The sequence below is a fragment of the Ornithorhynchus anatinus genome, chromosome 5 (genome assembly GCF_004115215.2).
Source record: "Ornithorhynchus anatinus isolate Pmale09 chromosome 5, mOrnAna1.pri.v4, whole genome shotgun sequence".
Lineage (NCBI taxonomy): Eukaryota > Metazoa > Chordata > Mammalia > Monotremata > Ornithorhynchidae > Ornithorhynchus > Ornithorhynchus anatinus.
The window spans coordinates 2,156,130-2,175,830 of record NC_041732.1 but is presented as its reverse complement, the minus strand read 5'-3'; the positions used below and the strand labels follow the sequence as shown (position 1 = coordinate 2,175,830).

At 54.8% G+C, this 19,701-nt stretch overlaps 1 protein-coding gene across 1 annotated transcript; it reads left to right on the top strand.

Moving 5' to 3' along the window:
* The first annotated feature begins 4,210 nt into the window (after positions 1 to 4,210).
* On the top strand, positions 4,211 to 11,933 carry LOC100089053 (cytochrome P450 2G1-like). Its single transcript, XM_029064574.1, has 9 exons — positions 4,211 to 4,387; positions 4,794 to 4,956; positions 5,259 to 5,408; positions 5,739 to 5,899; positions 6,951 to 7,127; positions 7,760 to 7,901; positions 9,688 to 9,875; positions 10,810 to 10,951; positions 11,674 to 11,933. Exons 1-9 carry the CDS (start codon positions 4,211 to 4,213, stop codon positions 11,853 to 11,855), a joined length of 1,482 nt encoding a protein of 493 aa, XP_028920407.1. The 3' UTR covers positions 11,856 to 11,933.
* Positions 11,934 to 19,701: the final 7,768 nt, after the last annotated feature.

Below are 19,701 nucleotides of genomic sequence, written 5' to 3'. Positions count from 1 at the left end.
CTAATCAGGTTGCACACAGTCCCCATCCCACATGAGGCTCACAGTCTTAATCCCCATTTTTCAGATGAGGGAACTGAGGCCCAGAGAAGTGAAGCGACTTTCCCAAGGTCCCGCAGCAAACAAGAGGCAGAGCCGGGATTGGAACCCATGACCATCAGACTCCCCTTGATCTATCCACTAACTGCACTGCGGAAAAACGCCCGTTCCTGCGATCACGAGGAGGCCTCTCCCCGGCCCTTCCTCTTCCCCAGGGATCCCCAGGAAGTCCTTCCTACCTTCTCTCCTCAATCACTTCTGCAACCCGAGAAGCCCACTAGGCAGAGACCGAGAGTGGTTGAAGGGCGGGAGGCTAATGGATCTTTGAAGTGGTCTCTTTCCACGAAGCAGACTGTCCCGTCCGTGGGGCGGGTCACGCAAAGATCCGGGTGCAACCTCGGGGCGCGGGGAGTGGGACAAGAGGAGGTGGGTGCGGGCGATGGCATGAAGTGATTTGCGAACCAGAGGGCTGGGGGACTGGTTCGGAGCCAGCCAGACCGGGCTGGGGGGTCGGGGGCAGGCTGAGGGGATCTGGGGGCAGGCTGGAGGATAGGGGTGAGGAGGCAGCATGGGGGGTGGGGAGCAGCATGGGGAAGTGAAGGGTGGGCTGGTTAGATGGGAGGCAGGCTGGTAGGGTGGGGACATGGGCCTGTGAGTCAGAAGGTCATGGCTTCTAATCCCTGTTCAGCCACTTCTCTGCCATGGGGCCCTGGGCATCTCCTTTCACTTCTCTGTGCTTCAGTTACCTCATCTGTAAAATGGAGATTGAGACTGGGAGCCCCATGTGGGACAGGGACTGTGTCCAACCCAATTTGCTTGGTACGGTGCATGGTACATAGTAAGCGCTTAATCGATACCATAATGAATAAATACCGTAATTAGGGTAGGGGGCCAGCTAAGGGCTGGGGGCATGCTCGGAGGGTAGGGTAGGGACAGGTTATGGGGCGGGGGCAGGTTGGGAGGTGAGGGAAGGGCTGTAGAGGTTGGGGACGGACTGGGAGGATGGGAGAGAAGCAACATGGGGGGCGGGGGGCAGACTGTTGGCCGGAGGGCAGCTGGGGGGTGGAAGGGGGAAGGTGGAGGATGGCAGTGGGGATGGACCCAGACTATTTTCCGAGAACACCATGTCCTGCCACCAGAATGAATGAACCACTCTCAATTCGGTTGTCCACTCCCGGATGTCCCGCTGGCGGCACCGAGCCTGGGCTGGACCCACCCCGCCCTCTCTTTCTCACAGCGGGGGAGAAGGTTCAGGTTTCCCACATGCCCGTGTCTGGGGTTCCAGAGAGAGGGAGGATGGCAGGACGCCCCACTGGCCGGTGTCTGTGCATGAGGCACCCCCTTCTGTGGCCCACTCTCCCTAACCTTAACCCTGCCCTCGCCTCCAGCCTTCATCGAGTCCCCAAATGTCAGGGACCTGCCACCTCTGAGAGCCCAGAATGCACCCTCTCCCAGGCCCACTTTGGGGGTGGGTTGCCGAGAACGTGGCACTGGTCCAGAGCTAGGCCGGCTGCCCAACTCAGGGGCACCCACCCCGGGAGCAGGGGTCAAGGATCGACGGGGATCCCTCAAGCAGGCCGGCCTGAACCTGTGGGTGTCAGATTTCCAGGGAGAGGCTGCAGGCCCCAGCCCTCCTATCGGTGCCCCCTTGCCCTCTCCTTCCATCTTCAGCCCCCGATCCTGGCCCTGCCAAGAGAGGGCACAACTCCAGAGGCAGAGGAGGGCAGCAGGCAATCTCCCCATTCTGCTCTCCATGTTGCGGTTGAGATTGGGGCTGGGAGCTGCCATGAGAGACAGGCAGACAGCGTGAGGCTCAGACAGAGCAGACGGTGCCCGCCCATCCAGGCGACATGGCAGGGGAGAGCCGGTTTGACGGGGCTGCGGGCACCTCCCACCCAGGGGCCTTTCCACCCCCCCCCATTCCCTTCTCTCACCCAGTATCTTTCCCAGATTGGATATCCATCCATCTCTGCCCCTCCTGCCCCTCTGGCCCCACCTCAGGAGTCAGATTCCTGTTATGTAAAGCCTCTCTGCCCCCCTCGGCCTCCCCGCTCCCTCACCCCCATTCTCCCGGACAAAGCAAGCAGGAGGAAGTTGGGGGTGGAGAGTGGTTTAAATCACCCGGCCCTTCCCTGGGAGTTTTTCCCATATTCCAACCCATGATCACAGGGCGGTATGGAGCCAGACTCCCCTGCTCCCTGACACTTTGACCCCAGTGCTGGAAAGTTCCTTTGTGAGTCCAACCCCTATCCCTCTCACTTTGACATCGGCCTCTACTCAGCTGCCTCAGGTTTAAGTCTTTCTCTGCTGCTCCCCTCCTGTCGCCTCCCCGGGCCAACTCTTTGGGGGGGGGGGTCCCAAATGAAGACCCCCGCCACCCCCAAACCCTCTCCCGGGGCCCATGGGGAAAGACCCAGGATCCCATCAGTTTGGCCAAGAGAAGAGCCAATGTTGGGGGGCCGTGGTGAGAGGGACCGAGCCCTGTGGGGGACTTCCGACTGCCTCCTGGGAGAGGCTGGCATCTTCGTTTTTAATGGTATTTGTTACGTGCTTACTAATAATTGTGGTACTTCTTAATAATTATAGTAATAATAATTATGGTGCTTGTTAAGGGTTTACTATGTGTCAGGCAATGTACTAAGCACTAGGGATGGTACAGATTAATAAAGTTGGACACAGTCCACGTCCCACGTGAGATTTACAGTCTTAATCCCCATTTTACAGATTAGGTAACTGAGGTACAGAGAAATGAAGTGACTCACCCAAAGTCACCCAGCAGACAAGTGGCAGAGCCAGGATTAGAACCCAGGTCCTCCTGACTTCCAGGCCTGTGCTCTTTCCACTAGGCCACACTCTTTCCTTTCCCCTCCCAGTCTGCCCATTCAGACACTGCTGCCCGCAGCCGGCCACCTCCTCAGGAACGCTGCTCTGAGACACTGCCAGTTGTTTGGGAAGCTCGGTCAGAGGGCAGGGTCGGACAGGGCACCGGAGCCAGCCGAAGCCAAAGGGAACTGGATCGATGACCGGCTGACGGGTCCAAGCCCAGGGGCACCACAGAGTCAGTCAAGGTCCGGGGGAGTTTATGGGGGACGGAGGGAGCAGGGACACCCATCTGGACCTCTAGACTGGACGCTCACTTTGAGCAGGGAATGTGTGTTGATTATTACGTTGTTCTCTCCCAAGTGTTTTGTACAGTGCTCTGCCCACAGTAAGCGCTCAATAAATACACCTGAATGAAGGGATGGAGGGCAGGAGGACCCGAACTGCTGCTGGAAGCGGGGGGAGAGAGGAGAAGCCCGAGCCGTCCAACCTGGGCAAGAGAAGGCTGAAGAGGCAAGACCGGAGCTTGGAGATCCCTCTCTGAAGGGTTTTGGCCCAGAGGAGGGGTAAACGCCCCTACCCTCCCACCTCACCATCCCCTGACCCCTCTACACGCTGTCCATTTTCCCCAAGGACGGAAGGAGGGATTGGGTTGGAACTGGTGAGAAACAGCGTGGTCTAGGGGCTAGAGCCCCGGTCAGGGAGTCAGAAGGACCTGGGTTCTACTTCTGGCTCCATCACTTGTCTGCTGTGTGACCTTGGGAAAGTCATTTCGCTTTTCTGGGCCTCGGTTCCCTCATCTGTCAAACGGAGATTATGAGCCCCACGTGGGACTGGATTTTATCTAACCTGGTCAACTTGTATCTACCCCAATGCTTAGTACAGTACCTGGCATATAATACATGCTTAATAAATACAAAAAAAAAACCCCAAAACTGCAGCAGGAGGGATAGAGGGCAGTCGGTCACGGCCTGAGCGGGCAAGAGCCACTGAGACAAGCCAGGACTTTTCCCTCTCCTCCGGGGAAGCTCTCTCTGTTGGGAGTGGAGGCAGGGGGTGGGACAGGTTGGCTGCCCAAAGCCAGAGACAAGGTATTCCTTGCTCACCAACCCCCAAAGAGATAATCTGGGAAGGGGAAAGAGTCCACCAGAACAATAAACCGGTTATATAAGACCCAGGTGCTAAATTCATCTGGTCCCCTACTCACGCCGACCTGCCCCGTGCAGGGAGAGAGCCAAGGGTAGATTAGAGCCGGCCGCTGATTGGACGGACCCCCGGAGGGTGATGGGTTTGTCCTGTCGCTGCCTCACCCTATATAGGTGGGGCACTGCCCACTGCCTGCCCGCCTGGAGTCATGGAGTCCGGGGCGGCCACTACGGTCGGCCTGGCCCTGTGCCTCTCCTGTCTCGCTCTTCTTGTCTGGAAGCGGATGCGTCGGGAAGGGAAGCTGCCCCCCGGCCCCTTCCCTCTGCCCTTCCTGGGGAACCTGCTCCACATCCGTACCGATGCCACTTTCCAGTCCTTCATGGAGGTGAGCGCCCCCCGGCACGTCTGCCCATCCGCCACCCCACTTCCGCCTGGTGGAGGCCCAGAGACTGGGGACAACAGGACCCGGGACATCCGGCAACTCCCAGAGGCAGACTCGGGGCAGACTCCGGGACCTCACAGGCTTTGGGATGTCCCATGGTGTCGTCCCCACCCCTGCTGCAGGGCAGGACGGCGGGCGGGGTTGGGGTCACCCTCTCTGGTCTCCAGCGGCTAAGATTCCCCACAGACCTCCCGGGGCAAAGGCCCATCACTGGTCCCAGGTCCTGCCGGGAAGGTCCATCCTGGCTCACCTTGCCCATCTGAGCAGTGAGAAGGATTCAAGTCCCTCCTGCCCCCATCCCCGTCCTCCCTTCCCGGTCCCCAGCCTTCTGCCGGCCCTCTCCCCGCAGCTGAAGGAGAAGTACGGGCCGGTGTTCACCGTGTACCTGGGGCCGCGGCCGGTGGTGGTGCTCTGTGGCCACGAGGCGGTCAAGGAGGCGCTGGTGGACCAGGCCGAGGAGTTTGGTGGGCGCGGGGAGCTGGCCTCCATCGATCGGAACTTCCAAGGCCACGGTGAGGTCCGGGATGTCCCTCGGGTCCCGTCCCCGGCCGGGGAAAAGCCAAAACCTCCTGCCCGTCACGCACACCCGCTCCCTCCCTTGGGCCGCAGCCCGGGGAGAGGCCCAAGGTGCACAGGGCCGGGATGGGGGGAGACTGCGAGCTCTTTGTGGGCAAAGAATGTGTCTGTTGGTGTATTGTACTCGCCCAAGCGCTTAGTACAGTACTTTGCACGCAGCAATACGTGAATGAAAATGCCCCGTCCCAGCTGGTCTCTGAATGGCAACTGTGGCGGGGTTGGGGGTGGGCTCCCGCAGGCGTGGCTTTTGCCAACGGAGAACGCTGGCGCGTGCTCAGACGCTTCTCGCTGACGACGCTGCGCAACTTCGGCATGGGCAAGCGCAGCATCGAGGAGCGCATCCAGGAGGAGGCCCAGTGCCTGCTGAGAGAGTTCCGCAAAACCCAAGGTGAGTGAGGGCCGGGGCGGGCACCGGCGGGCACCGGGGTCAGACGGCTCAGTCGGCATCTGCTGCTGGAGGGTCCCCGAGGGCTGGAGATCGGGGCTACCACCCCTGCGTCCGGGAAGAGCCCCCAAAGCCCAGCTCCAGAAGATGGCCGAGGGCGGGGGTCTCTCACGTTCTGAGGATTTAGTGGGAGGGAGATGACGGAACCCGCCTGGGCACACGCACACCAGTCCCCCAGGGCCTCGCCCGTAAGGACACGTACATGTCTGGTCACCCTGCCCGCCGTCGGGCCTGCCTCAACGTCCACCGTCTGTCGGCCGGGCTCCCCCGCAGCCGCCCCCTTCGACCCTACGTTCTTCCTGAGCCGCACCGTGTCCAACGTCATCAGCTCTGTGGTGTTCGGCCACCGCTTCGACTATGAGGACAAGCGGTTCCTCTCGCTGCTGCACGTGATCAACGAGAGCTTCATCCAGATGAGCACCCCTTGGGCCCAGGTCTTCATCCCCGCCTCAGAATCCCACCCCGCTCCCCTGGCACGTGGCCCCAGCCTCTCTCCCCGCAGCGCCCCGGGTTCCTTCCCCTCTCCTCTTGTCCTCGACCCCCATCCTCTGCTCCCACAGTGTTCCCGACCCCCGCTTCTCTCCCTTGGTACTCGGCCCCTATCCTCTGACCTCCCACAGTCCCTCTGGCCCCTGCCCCGCTCCCCCAGCTCCGCAATCCCCGTCTCTCCCCGTCCGTGCCCCCGGATCCTGGCACTCAGCCCCTATCTTCTTTACCCGCAGTGCCCCTGGTCCTGCTTCTCTCCCCTGGCCCTCGGCCCCTATCCTCGCTACCTAAAATGCCCTTGCCCCTTTCCCCTGGCCCTCAGCCTCTATCCTCTCTAACCAAAATGACCTGGCCCCTACCCCTCTTCCCTGTCTCTCGGCCCCTATCCTCTTTACCCACAGTGCCCCGGCCCTTTCCCTCTCCCCGGTCCTCGGCCCCATCGTCTCTAACCCTAACGCCCCGGCCCCCACCCCTCTTCCCTGGCCCTCAGCTCTTATCCTCTCTCCTCGCAGTGCTCCGAGAACCTACCCATCCCCCCAGTGCTCAACCCCTAACCTCTCTACCCAGATAGCCCAGCTCCCCACCAGTCTCCCCAGTTCCTCTCCCCTCTCCCCATTCCTCCCTCACGGTGGTCCCAGCTCCAGCCCTTCTCCCCCCGGCCCTCGGCCCCTAGCCTCTGTACCTATAGTGCCCTGGCCCCTCCCGCTCTCCCCCAGCCCTGTAATCCCTATCTCTCCCTCGCAGTGCCCCCAGACCCTGGGACTTGGCCCCTATCTGCTCTACCCACGGTGCCCCAGCCCTGCCCCCCTCCCCAGACATTCAGCCCCTATCCTCCCTTCCTAGAATGCCCTTGGTCCCTATCCATCTCCGCTGGCCCACACTCCCTGTCTCCCCCCTGCAGAGCCCCCCCGCCCCATCCTCCGTTGCCCCCAGCGGATCCGCGCCCCCCGACTGAGCCCTCTCTGGCCCTTCCCCTTCTCCCGATCCCACTATCCCTAGCTCTACGACATGTACTCGAGCATCATGCGGTACCTGCCCGGGCCCCACAATCAGATCTACAACCTGATCGAGGAGCTGAAGAACTTCGTCGCTGAGCAGGTCAGGGGGAACCGGGAGAGCTTGGACTCCAGCAACCCCCGCGACTTCATCGACTGCTTCCTCATCAAGATGGAGCAGGTGCGGGGGGGCCGAAGGCAGTTAGGGCGCGGCCCCCTCCCACATCCCCCCAGGAACTCCCCCCACGGATTCCCAGCCCCCACTCCAACAACGATTTGCGGTTTGTACGGACAGCCCGACTCGGTCGCAAAGGGCTCAGGTGGGAGGGCCCTCGCGAAATTAGCAGGGTAGCCTAGTGGATAGAGCCCAGGCCTGGGATTCAGAGGACCTGTGTTCTAATCCTGACGCTGCCACTAGTCTGCTGGGTGACGGTGGGCGAGTCACCGCACTTCTCTGGGCCTCAGTTCCCTCAACTGCGAGATGGAGTTTAAGACTGTGAGTCCCAGGTGGGACAGGGATCAGGTCCAACCCGATTATACTGTATCTACCCCAAAGCTTACTAGAGTGTCTGGCACCTAATAGTGTTTTACGAATACCATTAAAAAACCAAAAAAGGGAGGCCTAGCTGGGGGATTGAACAATGAGCGAGCCCCCCCTCTGTGCCGGTGGTGGTCCCCAGCCCGGACAGGAATCCCTGTGCCCCCGTCTCCCGCCGGACCTCTGGGTTCAGGTGCCTCTGTGCTGGCCCTCCGGGGACCCTGCAGGAGTGTGAGGGGCGAAGGATGGAGAGGTCGCCACTCTCGTCTCTCCAGGAGAGGAATGACCCTCTGTCTGAGTTCAATCTCAAGAACCTGGTCCTGACGGCCCTGAACCTCTTCTTCGCCGGCACGGAGACGGTCAGCACCACCCTGCGCTACGGCTTCCTGCTGCTCATGAAGTATCCAGAAGTAGAAGGTGACGGGGCCGGCATCCGCAGCGGCCAGGAAATCGATTCCCTCCCGGCCCACGTAGGGGGCGGGAGATAATAATAATGTTGGTATTTGTTAAGCCCTCACTATGTGCAGAGCACTGTTCTAAGAGCTGGGGTAGACAGAGGGGAATCAGGTTGTCCCACGTGAGGCTCACCGTCTTCATCCTCATTTTACAGAGGAGGTAACTGAGGCAACAGAGAAGTTAAGTGACTCGCCCACAGTCACACAGCGGACAAGTGGCAGAGCCGGAATTCAAACCCACAATCTCTGACTCCCAAGCCCGTGCTCTTGAGGCCGGGAACAATTGGGAAAAGAAGCGGGGGTGCTGGAGGGGGTGACGCCAGGAGACCCCGCACTCACAAAGAAGCGTGGCTTAGTGGAAAGAGCATGTAAGGGACTGGAAGCACTCTGTGGGCAGGGAATGTGTCTATCGTTATATTGTACTCTCCCAAGCGCTCAGTACAGTTCCCTGCACACAGTTAGTACTCAGTAAATACGACTGAATGAATGAGCACGGGCCTGGGAGTGAGAGGATCCGAGTTCTCATCCCGGCTCTGCCACTTGTCTGCTTGGTGGGCAAGTCACTTCCACTTCTCCGGGCCTCAGTGACCCTATCTGTGAAATGGGGATTAAGACTGTGAGCCCCATTCGGGACAGGGACTGTGTCCAACCTGATTAACTCTAGAAAGTACTCTAGCGCTTAGAACAGTGTTTGGCTAGCAAGCGCTTAACAAGTACTGTAATTATAATCATTATTATTCAAAGATTCCACCTTTTCCTCCGGTTATAACAGTATCTCACCCTGTCCTTGGGGAGATTCGATTCCCTTTCCTTTGATTCAAGGCCACCAGGGACCTCCTCCACCCTGCAATCCTAAGAAAGCAGCGTGGCTTAGGGGAAAGAGCCCGGGCTTGGGAGTCAGAGGTAGTGGGTTCTAATCCTGGCTCTGCTACTTGTCAACTGAGTGACTTTGGGCAAGTCACTTAGCTTCTCTGTGCCTCAGTTACCTTATCTAGATAATGGGAATTAAGACCATGAGTTCAGTGTGGGACAACTTGATAACCTTGTATCTACCCCAGCACTTAGAACAGTGTTTGGCACATAATAAAGTGCTTAACAAATACCATTATTATCATTATTATCGACTCCCTCTAGATTGTGAGCTCACTGGGGGCAGGGAAAGTGTCTTTTAGTTGTTGTATTGGACTCTCCCAAGCGCTCAGTACACTGCTTTGCACACAGTAAGCACTCAACAAATACAACTGAATGAATGACTGAATGAATGTGGGACAGGAACTGTGTCCAATCTGATTAATAAGAATAAGAATAATAATGATGTTGGTATTTGTTAAGCGCTTACTATGTGCAGAGCACTGTTCTAAGCGTTGGGGTAGATACAGGGGAATGAGGTTGTCCCACGTGAGGCTTACAGTCTTCATCCCCATTTTACAGATGAGGGAACTGAGGCACAGAGAAGTGAAGTGACTTGCCCACAGTCACACAGCTGACAAGGGGCAGAGTCGGGATTAGCTCGTAACTACTCCAGCGCTCAGTACAGCTCCTGGCATACAATATGTGCTTAATAAATACCATTTAAAAAAAATAACCCCCAAACTCCTCACCCCATCAATCTTCTCTTCCTCAGCCCAGGCCGTCCTGGCTGCCCTCATCGTCTCACTGCCCAACTCTGTGCCTGTGGGTCACTCTGCCCCCTGATTCCGGCTCATCGCCCCCAGCCTCTGAATCCCACCCCTGTTCCTCACCTTCAGCCAAGGTCCACGAGGAGATCGACCGGGTGATCGGGCGAGAACGGATCCCGGGCATCGAGGATCGGATGGGAATGCCGTACACGGACGCCGTGATCCATGAGATCCAGAGAGTCACAGACATCGTGCCCATGGGCGTGCCCCGCGCCGTCACCCGAGACACCCACTTCCGGGGCTACATCCTCCCGAAGGTGCCCTCCACCCCCAGTTTGGGTTCCTGAGAAGCAACGTAGCCTAGGGACCTGAGCCTGGGAGTCAGAAGGTCATGGGTTCTAATCCCGGTTCTGCCACTTGTCTGCTGTGTGACCTAGGGCAAGTCACTTCACTTCTCTGTGCCTCAATTCCCTCATCTGTAAAATGGAGATTAAGACTGTAATCCCTCGGTGGAGCAGGGACTGTGTCCAATTTTGTATCTACCTCAGCGCTTAGAACAGGGCCCGGCACATAGTGTTTTACAAATACCATAATTATTATTATCATTATTATTATTCTAATTCCGGCTCCACCACCCTCCTCCTGTGTTGACTGTGGACAAGTCACTCTGCTTCTCTGGGCCTCAGTTCCCTCATCTGCAAAATGGATATTCAATCCCTGTTCTCCCTCCTACTTAGACTGTGAGCCCCGTGTGGGACCTGATTTTCTTATATCTACCCCAGTGCTTAGTACAGTGCTTGACACATTGTGTTTTTCTTTCTTATGGTATTTTCTACGCACTCTACTAAGCCCTGGGGTAGAGGCCAGCTAATTGGGTTGGACGCAGTCCCTGTCCCACATAAGGTTCACAGTCTTAATCCCCATTTTACAGATGAGCAAACTGAGGCACCAAGAAGTGAAATGACCAGCCCAAGGTCATACAGCAGACACTTGGCCTAGTGGAGATTAAAACCCAGGTCTTTCTGCCTCCAAAGCTGGGACTCTAGCCAATAGGCCACGCTGCTTCTCTTAACAAATGCCACAATTATTATTATCATTATTATTATTCTCCCCCTGATCCAGGCCCTGTCTTTCTGTCGGTACCCCCCGACTCTGCCCCTCTTCCCTCCCACATTGATGCCCCTGCCCTTCTTTCCCCACACGAGTTGGTACACCATGGACCTGCTTCCTTTCTTTCCCTCCCCTCCCCAGGGCACAGACGTCTTCCCTTTGCTGGGCTCCGCCCTCCGGGACCCCAAATACTTCAGCTGCCCTGATGGCTTCAACCCCGGCCACTTCCTGGATGACGAGGGACGCTTCAAGAAGAATGAGGCCTTCGTGCCCTTTGCCTCAGGTATTGCCTCGTCCTGGCCTCGGGCTGCCGGCTCCGGTGGGCATCAGAAGGGGCCAGCCTCTATCTCAGCCCCAGCCTTTTGCCCACATCCTGCCTCTGGCCCGAAACGCCCTCCCTCCTCGAATCCACCAGAGAGTCACTCTCTCCCCACGTCAAAGCCTTACTGCAGGCCCATCGTCTCCAAGAGGCCTTCCCTGACTAAACCCTCCTTTCCTCTTCTCCCACTCCCTTCTGCATCGCCTCTCCCAGCCCCACAGCACTTATGTGCCCGTATCTGCCATTTATTTATTTATATTAATGCCTGCTTTATTCATCCCCCCTCCCAGCCTCACTTATGCCCATATCTGTCATTTATTCATTTATTTATATTAATGTCTGCTTGTCGTGGGGAGGGAATGTGTCTATTATTCATTCATTCATTCGATCGTATTTAGTGAGCGGTTACTGTGTGCAAAGCACTGTACTAAGCGCTTGAGAGAGTATAGTATAACAATAAGCGGACATATTCCCTGCCCACGGTGAGCTCCCAGGAACTTAGGAAAGTGCTCTGCACACAGTAAGCACTCAATAAATACGATGAAATGACTGATTGACTGAATTCTGCACCGGCCCCCTCTCCGCTCTGGACTCTGGTGGGGAGGCAAGGGGTGGGGAAGGGGAGGATGGGGTTTTCCTAACCCCAGGCCGGCTGCCCACCTGCCCGTCTTTCCCTGGGCCTGCAGGGAGGCGTGTTTGCCTGGGCGAGGCCATGGCCCGCATGGAGCTGTTCCTCTACTTCACCACCGTTCTCCAGAGCTTCTCCCTGCGCTCTCTCATTCCGGCCAAAGACATCGACATCTCGCCGCAGGTCAGCGGTTTCAGCAACATCCCCCCGACCTACAAGTTCTGCGTCGTCCCCCGCTGAGCCCCCATCCACCGCCCAGCCCCTGGGGAAAGAAAGGGCTGGGAAGGGTCTGGAGGCTCCCTTCCCTCCAGCACTCAATAAACGGATCAATTCTGCCATGCCCCTTGCCTGGCCATGCTGTAGTGGGAGGGACTGCAGCTAGACTGGAGCAAGGGCTTCCTCCTCCCCGCCGGAGAGAATGGGAGAAAGGCCAACCGGGCCCTTTATAGGACCCCGGTGGGAATGCGGGAAGAGGAGACGGATTTCTCCACAGAACCGCTGGGGAGATAGGAGCCCAGAGAGGTTGAGGACTCACCTGGGATCACCCAGCATGTTGGAGGCCGAGCCGGGGAAGGGCCCCAGAGAACAAATCCCTGGCTGTAGTGCTTTGGAGGAGACGAAGTGCTGTGGGAAGTTGGCGGGTGGTGGGAGAGAGAAGAGTTGGCCTGGATGGGGTTGGGGAGGGGGGCCGGCCCTCCTCCTGAACACCTTCTGCTGGTGACGGATTCTCCTGTACCACGTCGGGGGTCCATCTGCGGTGTGTGTGCAGCCCCTCACCCAACTCCTCCCCGGCCAGCTCTCGCGGGGACTCTTTGATAACAGGATCAAAGGCTGAGATTGACTTCTGGACTTCACATTGGACCGCATAGGTCAGATTCCGTAGACACTCATCTTGGCCTCCCCAGCTCTCCGTCCACCCCCGGTTTCTAAAGTCCCCGCCAGCTCCCTCCCCTAGGCCCGGACCAATCCAGTCCTCTCCCGGGCCTGCAGGCTCTGGAGAGAGATCTCTTAAATGTATACTCAATCTCTTCTACTTCCCCGTCACCCTGGTCTTCCCCTCCTCACTGGTCTCTCTATTCTCCCTGGTCTCCCCCTTCTTACTAGCCTCCCGCTTCCGCCATCAAGAAATCCTTCCTTAAATCGATCGATCAATCAATCATATTTACGGAACACTTCCTGTGTTCAGAACACTATTCTAAGCACCTCCAGATCCAGTAGACGCATTTCCTGTCTATATCTGTTGCCGATTTGTACATTCCAAGCGCTTAGTACAGTGCTCTGCACATAGTAAGTGCTCAATAAATACTATTGAATGAATGAATGAATGCTGACAAGGAGCTTAGAGTCCAGATGGGGAGACAGACATTTAAAAGGTTACTGACGGGTGATGGCGGAAGGTAAGGATATTAATTGATCTATCCATCAGTTGCATTTATTGAGCGCTTATTGTGTGCAGAGAGTTGATGGACGAGTTCCCTGCCCACAACGAACTTAGTATAGAGGGGGAGAACCTATGGACGTAAGTGGGCATAACATATGGACATAAGGATACGGGTGTGAGTGTTGTTGGGATGACGGTGGGGTGAATATCAAATAATTAAAGGACAAAGGATGGAGCGTATAGGAAACACAGAGGAGAGGTTGGGAGGGGAAATGAGAGCTTAGTCAGGGAAGGCTTCTGGGAGGAGTTGTGCTTTTAGAGTGGCTTTGAGGGTGGGGAGAACAATGGCTTGTTGGATAGAGAAACAGTGTAGTCTAGTGGATAGAGCCCAGACCTGGTATTCAGAAGGGCCTGGATTCTACTCCCGGCTCCCCCACTTGTTGGCTGCGTTGACCTTGGACTAGTCACTTCACCTCTCTGGGCCTCAGGGACCCCATCTAAAATGGGGAACTAAGACTGTGAGTCCTTTGTGGGACGGGAACTGTGTCCAATCTGGTTGCTTGCATCCACCCCAGCGCTTAGAACAGTACCTGGCACAGAGTAAGGACTTAACAAATACCACAGTTATTATTATTACTAGGGCCCGAGCCAGGTTCTTCAACACTTATGAACAACAGAGAAGGTCCTCCATCTCCAGCTCCAGGCCCAAGTTAGCCCCGTCTTGACATCCAAGCCCTTGGGCCCCTCAGTTTTCGCCCCCTCTCCCTGGTCCCTTGGCCAGCCAAATTCGTTAATTTATTCAATCATATTCACTGAGCGCTTACTGTGTGCAGAACACTGTACTAAGCTCTTGGAAAGTACAATTCAGCAACAAAGAGAGACAATCCCTGCCCACAATGGGCTTACAGTCTAGAAGGGGGGAGACAGACATCAGAACAAGTAAACAGGCATCAATAGCATCAAGATAAATAGAATTATAAATACATACACATCAAAACAAACAGGCATTACTATAAATAAATAAATTATAGACGTGTACATATATACGCAAGGGCTGGGGGGCGGGGAGGGGGTTAGAGCGAAGGGAATGAGTTGGGGTGATGGGGAGGGGAGCTGAGGAAAGGGGGAGGCTTAGTCTGGGAAGGCCTCTTGGAGGAGGTGAGCCTTCAGGAGGGCTTTGAAAGGGGGGAAGTGTGATTGGCGGATTTGAGGAGGGAGGGCATTCCAGGCCAGAGGGAGGACGTGGGCCAGGGCTCGACAGGGGGACAGGCGAGAACGAGGCCCAGTGAAGAGGGGAGCGGCGCCAGAGGAGCGGAGTGTGCGGGCTAGGATGGAGAAGGAAAGAAGGGAGGTGAGGTGGGAGGGGGCAAGGGGATGGACAGCTTCAAAGCCAATAGTGAGGAGTGTTCGCTTGATACGAAAGTTGATAGGCAACCAATGGAGATTTTTGAGGAGACAGAGCATCACTTCCCCCACCTTCAAAGCCTTATTCAGTCATTCAATTCATTCAATAGGATTTATTGAGCGCTTACTGTCTGCAGAACACTGTACTTATTGAAGGCACATCTCCTCCAGGAGGCTTTCCCTGATTATACCCTCAGTTCATCTTCTCCCACTCCCTTCTGCTTCAACCTTGCAGTTGAATTTTCGCCCTTCATTCACCCCACCCTCAACCCCCACAGCAATCACGTCCATATCCGTCACTGATCTAGTCACATTAAGGTCTGTCTCCACCTCTAAACTGTCAGGGTTGGGAACGTGACCACCAATGCTGTTGCACTGGATCATCATCCATACTATTGATTGAGCGCTTACTGTGCGCAGAGCACTGTACTAATTGCTTGGGAGAGTGCATCCAACGGACTTAGTAGACACGTTCTCTGCCTAAAATGAGCTTACTGTCGATAGGATTGTACTCTATTGAACTCTCCCAACCACCTAGAACAGTGCTCTGCAACCAATAGGTGCCTCAACAATGCCATCGATTGAATTTAATATTAATAATAATGTTGGTATTTGTTAAGCACTTACTATGTGCAGAGCACTGTTCTAAGCGATGGGGTAGATACAGGATAATCAGGTTGTCCCACGTGAGGCTCACAGTCTCCATCCCCATTTCACAGATGAGGAAACTGAGGCACAGAGAAGTTAAGTGACTTGCCCACTGGCATACAGCTGACAAGTGGAAGAGCTGGGATTCGAACCCATGACCTCTGACTCCCAAGCCCAGGTTCTTTCCACCGAGCCACGCTGCTTTCCTGATCGTGAGCCCTCCGGAGGGCTGGACCTGGTGCCTGGATCGATGCCCGGCCATCCCTTCCAGGGAGTGGCACATTCGAGGGCCTTGACAATATAATAACAATAATGATGATGATAACAATAATGATGGTATTTGTTAGGCAAGCACCGTTCTAAGCACTGGGGTCGGTACAAGGTAATCAGGAGGAGCTCATGGTCTAGGGCAGGAGACAGACATTAAAATAAACGGTGGGTATGGCCATAAATACTGCGGGGTTGAGGGTGGGAGTGATTAGAGGGTCCAATCGATCCTCAGCCTCTCACCCCTCTCCATTAGGGACCCCTCGCCACCCACATCCCTCCCTCTCCGTTTCCCACAGTCCCGAGCCTGGAACGAGAAGTTTCGACGCGTTCAAAAAGCCCAGCCTAGAGGAGTTGAGCAAAGAAACAGGACACCACTAAGAGCCAGGTGTGGAAGCCCAGGAAAATTCATCTCATGTGATTAGATGATAAATCTGGTTTCCCTTCCCAGATAACCCTCCTCAACCCCTTGCAAGATCAACACTAAACCTCCCTGCTTTGCTCACCCGCCTGGCCCCGGGCCTCATTTCATCCTGTTCTACCTGTTAGAAGCTGTGTGGCCTAGTGAAAAGACCACAGGCCTGGCAGTCGGAGGTTCTGGGTTCTAATCCCGACTCTGCCCCGTACCTACTGCGTGATCTTGGGCGAGTCACTTTACTTCTCTGTGCTTCAGTTCCCTCATCTGCACAATGGAGATTCAATACATGGATCTTCCTCTTATTTAGACTGTGAGCCCAATCTCTGTGCTGCTTCTTTCTTCACGTTCATTTCTACTTTCCCTCCTTCTTTCAATCAATCAATCAATCAATCAGTCGATCACTCAGTGGTAGTTATTGAGCACTTACTATGTGCAGACCGTGCTACTAAGCGCTTGGGAGAGTACAACGGAGTTGGCAGACATGTTCCCTTCTCACAGGGAAAAGCAACATGGCCTTGGAGATCGAGCACAGGCCTGGGAGTCAGAACGATCTGGGTTTTAATCCCAGCCCCACCACTTGTCTGCTGGGTGACCGTGGGCAAGTCACTTCACTTCTCTGTGCCTCAGTTACCTCATCTGTAAAATGGGGAGTGAGACTCTAAGCCCTATGCGGGACAGGGACTGTGTCCAACTTGATCGTCTCTTGTCTACCGCAGAGCTTAGTAAATACAGGGCCTGGCACATAGTAAGCGCTTAGTAAATGTCATGACGAATAAATAAACAAAATGTCGGTAATTTATTGCACACCGTGGGCAGTCGATTAATTCTATGGTCCGATTGACTGAAGGAGCTTGCAATCTAACAGGGAGGTTTGCAGTCACAAGACTAGACTGTGAGCTCATTGGGGGCAGGGAATGTGTCCGTTTATTGTTCTATCGTCCTCTCCCAAATGATTAGTACAGTGCTCTCCTCACAGTAAGCGCTCAATAAATATAATTGATTAAGTGACAAGAAGTTCATAAAACAGTAAGGCCATGAAAGCAAAAGAATGGAAGGATAAATAGATAAAGAAATGTAAGTTGTCAATTGTATGCATAAGCACTCAGGATAAGTACTTACTACAGTGCTCTGCATGTAGTAAGTGCTTAATAAATACCCTTGATTGATTGATTGATTGGGTAAGGGTAACGGGACGGGCGGTTGTGAGGGTGGACATGTGGAGCTGACAAGAGGAAGGCCTCCTGGAAGGGGTGGGATATCAGAGTCAGCCAATCAAGTGAATTTATTGAGCGCTTACAGAGTGCAGAGCACTTCTCTAAACACTTGGGAGAGAAGACTATAAAAATATAGCAGGCATGTTCCCCGCCCACAATGGGCTTACAGTCTAGAGGGGGAGACAGACATTAATAGAAATAAGTCATGATGATGATATCTGTTAAGTGCTTACTATGTGCCAGGTACTGGTCTAAGCGCTGGGGGAGATCCAAGCTAATCAGGCTGGACACAGTCCATGTCCCACATGGGGTTCACAGTCTTAATCCCAATGTTACAGATGAGGTAACTGAGACTCAAAGAGGTGAAGTGACTTGCCCAAGGTCACGCAGAAGAAAAGTGGCAGAGCCAGGATTAGAATCCAGGTCCTTCGGACTCCAGGGCCAGTCTCTATCCACTAAGCCACGCTGCTTACAATCAGAGGGGCTTTGAAGGAGGAGAGAGCTGCATGCTGGAGGATTCGCAAGAAGGAGGGAAGGCTTGAGGGAGGTCAGAGGCCAGAGGGGACAGAAGACAAGGCAGAGTGAGGAGGATGGTTTCGGGGGATTGGAGGAATCTCAGCTATCTCCTCGTCGACGCCTTCTCTCTTGCCTGGAATTCATTCGCTCTCATGCCTTCAGTTACCACGGCGACGCGGATGATTCCCAAATCTCCATCTTCAGCCCTGATCTCTCTCCTTCTCAGCAATCTCACATTTCCTCCTGCCTTCAGATTGTCTCTTCTTGGCAGTCCCACCAAAAGCCTGTTCCTCAAAATTCACGTCCAAAACCGAACTCTAAATCTCCCCGCCCAAACTCCGTCCTCCCCGTGACTTTCCCATCGCTGTAGATGGCACCACCATCCTTCCTGTCTCACATGCCATAACCTTGGCATCACCCTTGCCAGCAGGATGGCGTAGAGCACAGGCCTGGGAGTTAGAAGGTCATGGGTTCTAATCCTAGCTCTGCTACTTGTCTGCTGAGTGAGCTTGGGCAAGCCACTTCACTTCTCTGGGCCTCAGTTACCTCCTCTGTAAAATGGGAATTGAGACTGTGAGCCCCATGTGGGACAGGGACTGTGTCTGCCCTGGTTTGCTGGTATCCACCCCAGCAGCTCATTCATTCGTTCAATAGTATTTATTGAGTGCTTACTATGCGCAGAGCACTGTACTAAGCGCTTGGAATGTACAATTCGGCAACAGAGACAATCCCTCCTCAATGACGGGCTCATAGCTTAAAAGGGAGACAGCAAAGCAAAGCAGAACAAAACAAAAGCAACATCATCAAGATAAATAGAATCAAAGGGATGTACACCTCATTAATGAAATAAATAGGCTAATAAATAATATATACAAATGAGCACAGTGCTGAGAGGAGGGGAAGGGGGAAGGGGTTAGCAGTTAGTACCGTGCCTGACACGGAGTAAGCGCTTCCCAAGTACCACAATTATTATTATCATTTTCTTTCATTCAACCCACATGCTCAATCTGTCACTAAATCCTGTCGATTTAACCTTCACAAAATACCCCTTTTCGTCTCCATCCAAACTGTTACCGTGTTTATCCAAGGACTTCTCCTATCCTGTCGTGATTACTCCTCACTGACCTCCTGCCTTCTGGCTCTCCCCGCTCCAACCAATACTTCACTCTGCTGCCCAGATCATTTTTCTACAGAATCATTCAGACCATGCTTCCTAACTCTTCAAAAACCTCCAGTTGTTGTTCATCCACCTCCGCCTCAAACAGAAACTCCTTACCACAGGCTTTTCAGCAGTCAACCCCCTTGCCCCCTCCTACTTCACCTCGCTTCTCTCCTACTACAACCCAGCTCACACACTTCATTCTTCTAATGCCAACCTACTGGCTGTACTTCGATCTCGTCCATCTCGCCGCCTTCTCGCCCCCATCCCGCCTCTGGCCTGGAAAGCCCTCCCCGTTCTTAGCCGACAGACGATCACTCTCCCCACCTTCAAAGCCTTATTCAAGGCACATCGCCTCCAAGGGGTCTTCCCTGACTAGAGGCTCATTTCTTCTTCTCCTACTCCCTTCTGTGTCACTTTTGCGCTTTAATTTGCACCCTTTATTCACCCCTCCCTCAACCCCACTTATGTACTTATCCGTCATTTTTTTTTTATGTCCACGTCTGCCTCCCCATCGAGACCGTAAGCCTGTTGCGGGAGGGGAACGTGTGTACCGATTCTGTTGTAAATTGTGATCATCCATCCCATTGATTTGCCACTTACTGTGCACAGAGCACTGTACTAAATGCTTGGGAGAGTACATCCTACGGAGTTCCCTGCCCACAGAGAGCTTACCGTCCAGAAGATTGAACCCTGTTGTACTCTCCCAAGTGTCTAGTACAGTGCTCTGCACCCAGAGAGCAACTCATAAATACCATCGATGAGTTTAGATTGTGAGTCTCCCGGAGGGATGGACCTGGTGCCCGGTTCCGGGGATCCCTCTGGGGAGTGGCACGTTTGAGGACCTTAGTAAATGTCAGCAGTTAATCCCCAGAACGCGGAGCTAAGGGAGTCTCCTTGGGTCAGCCAACCCTTCCCTGGGGCAGAGTTGACTCAACTCCATGGGGAGTTATGGAGGGGCTGACAGTTCCCAGAGCACATTATGTAACCCAGGACACGTCGCCACCCGCCCTCCCGTGGGGGGGGTATAAGGGAGTGGGGCAACCGGCCACAGGGACTACTCTTCTGAGAGGGCCGAG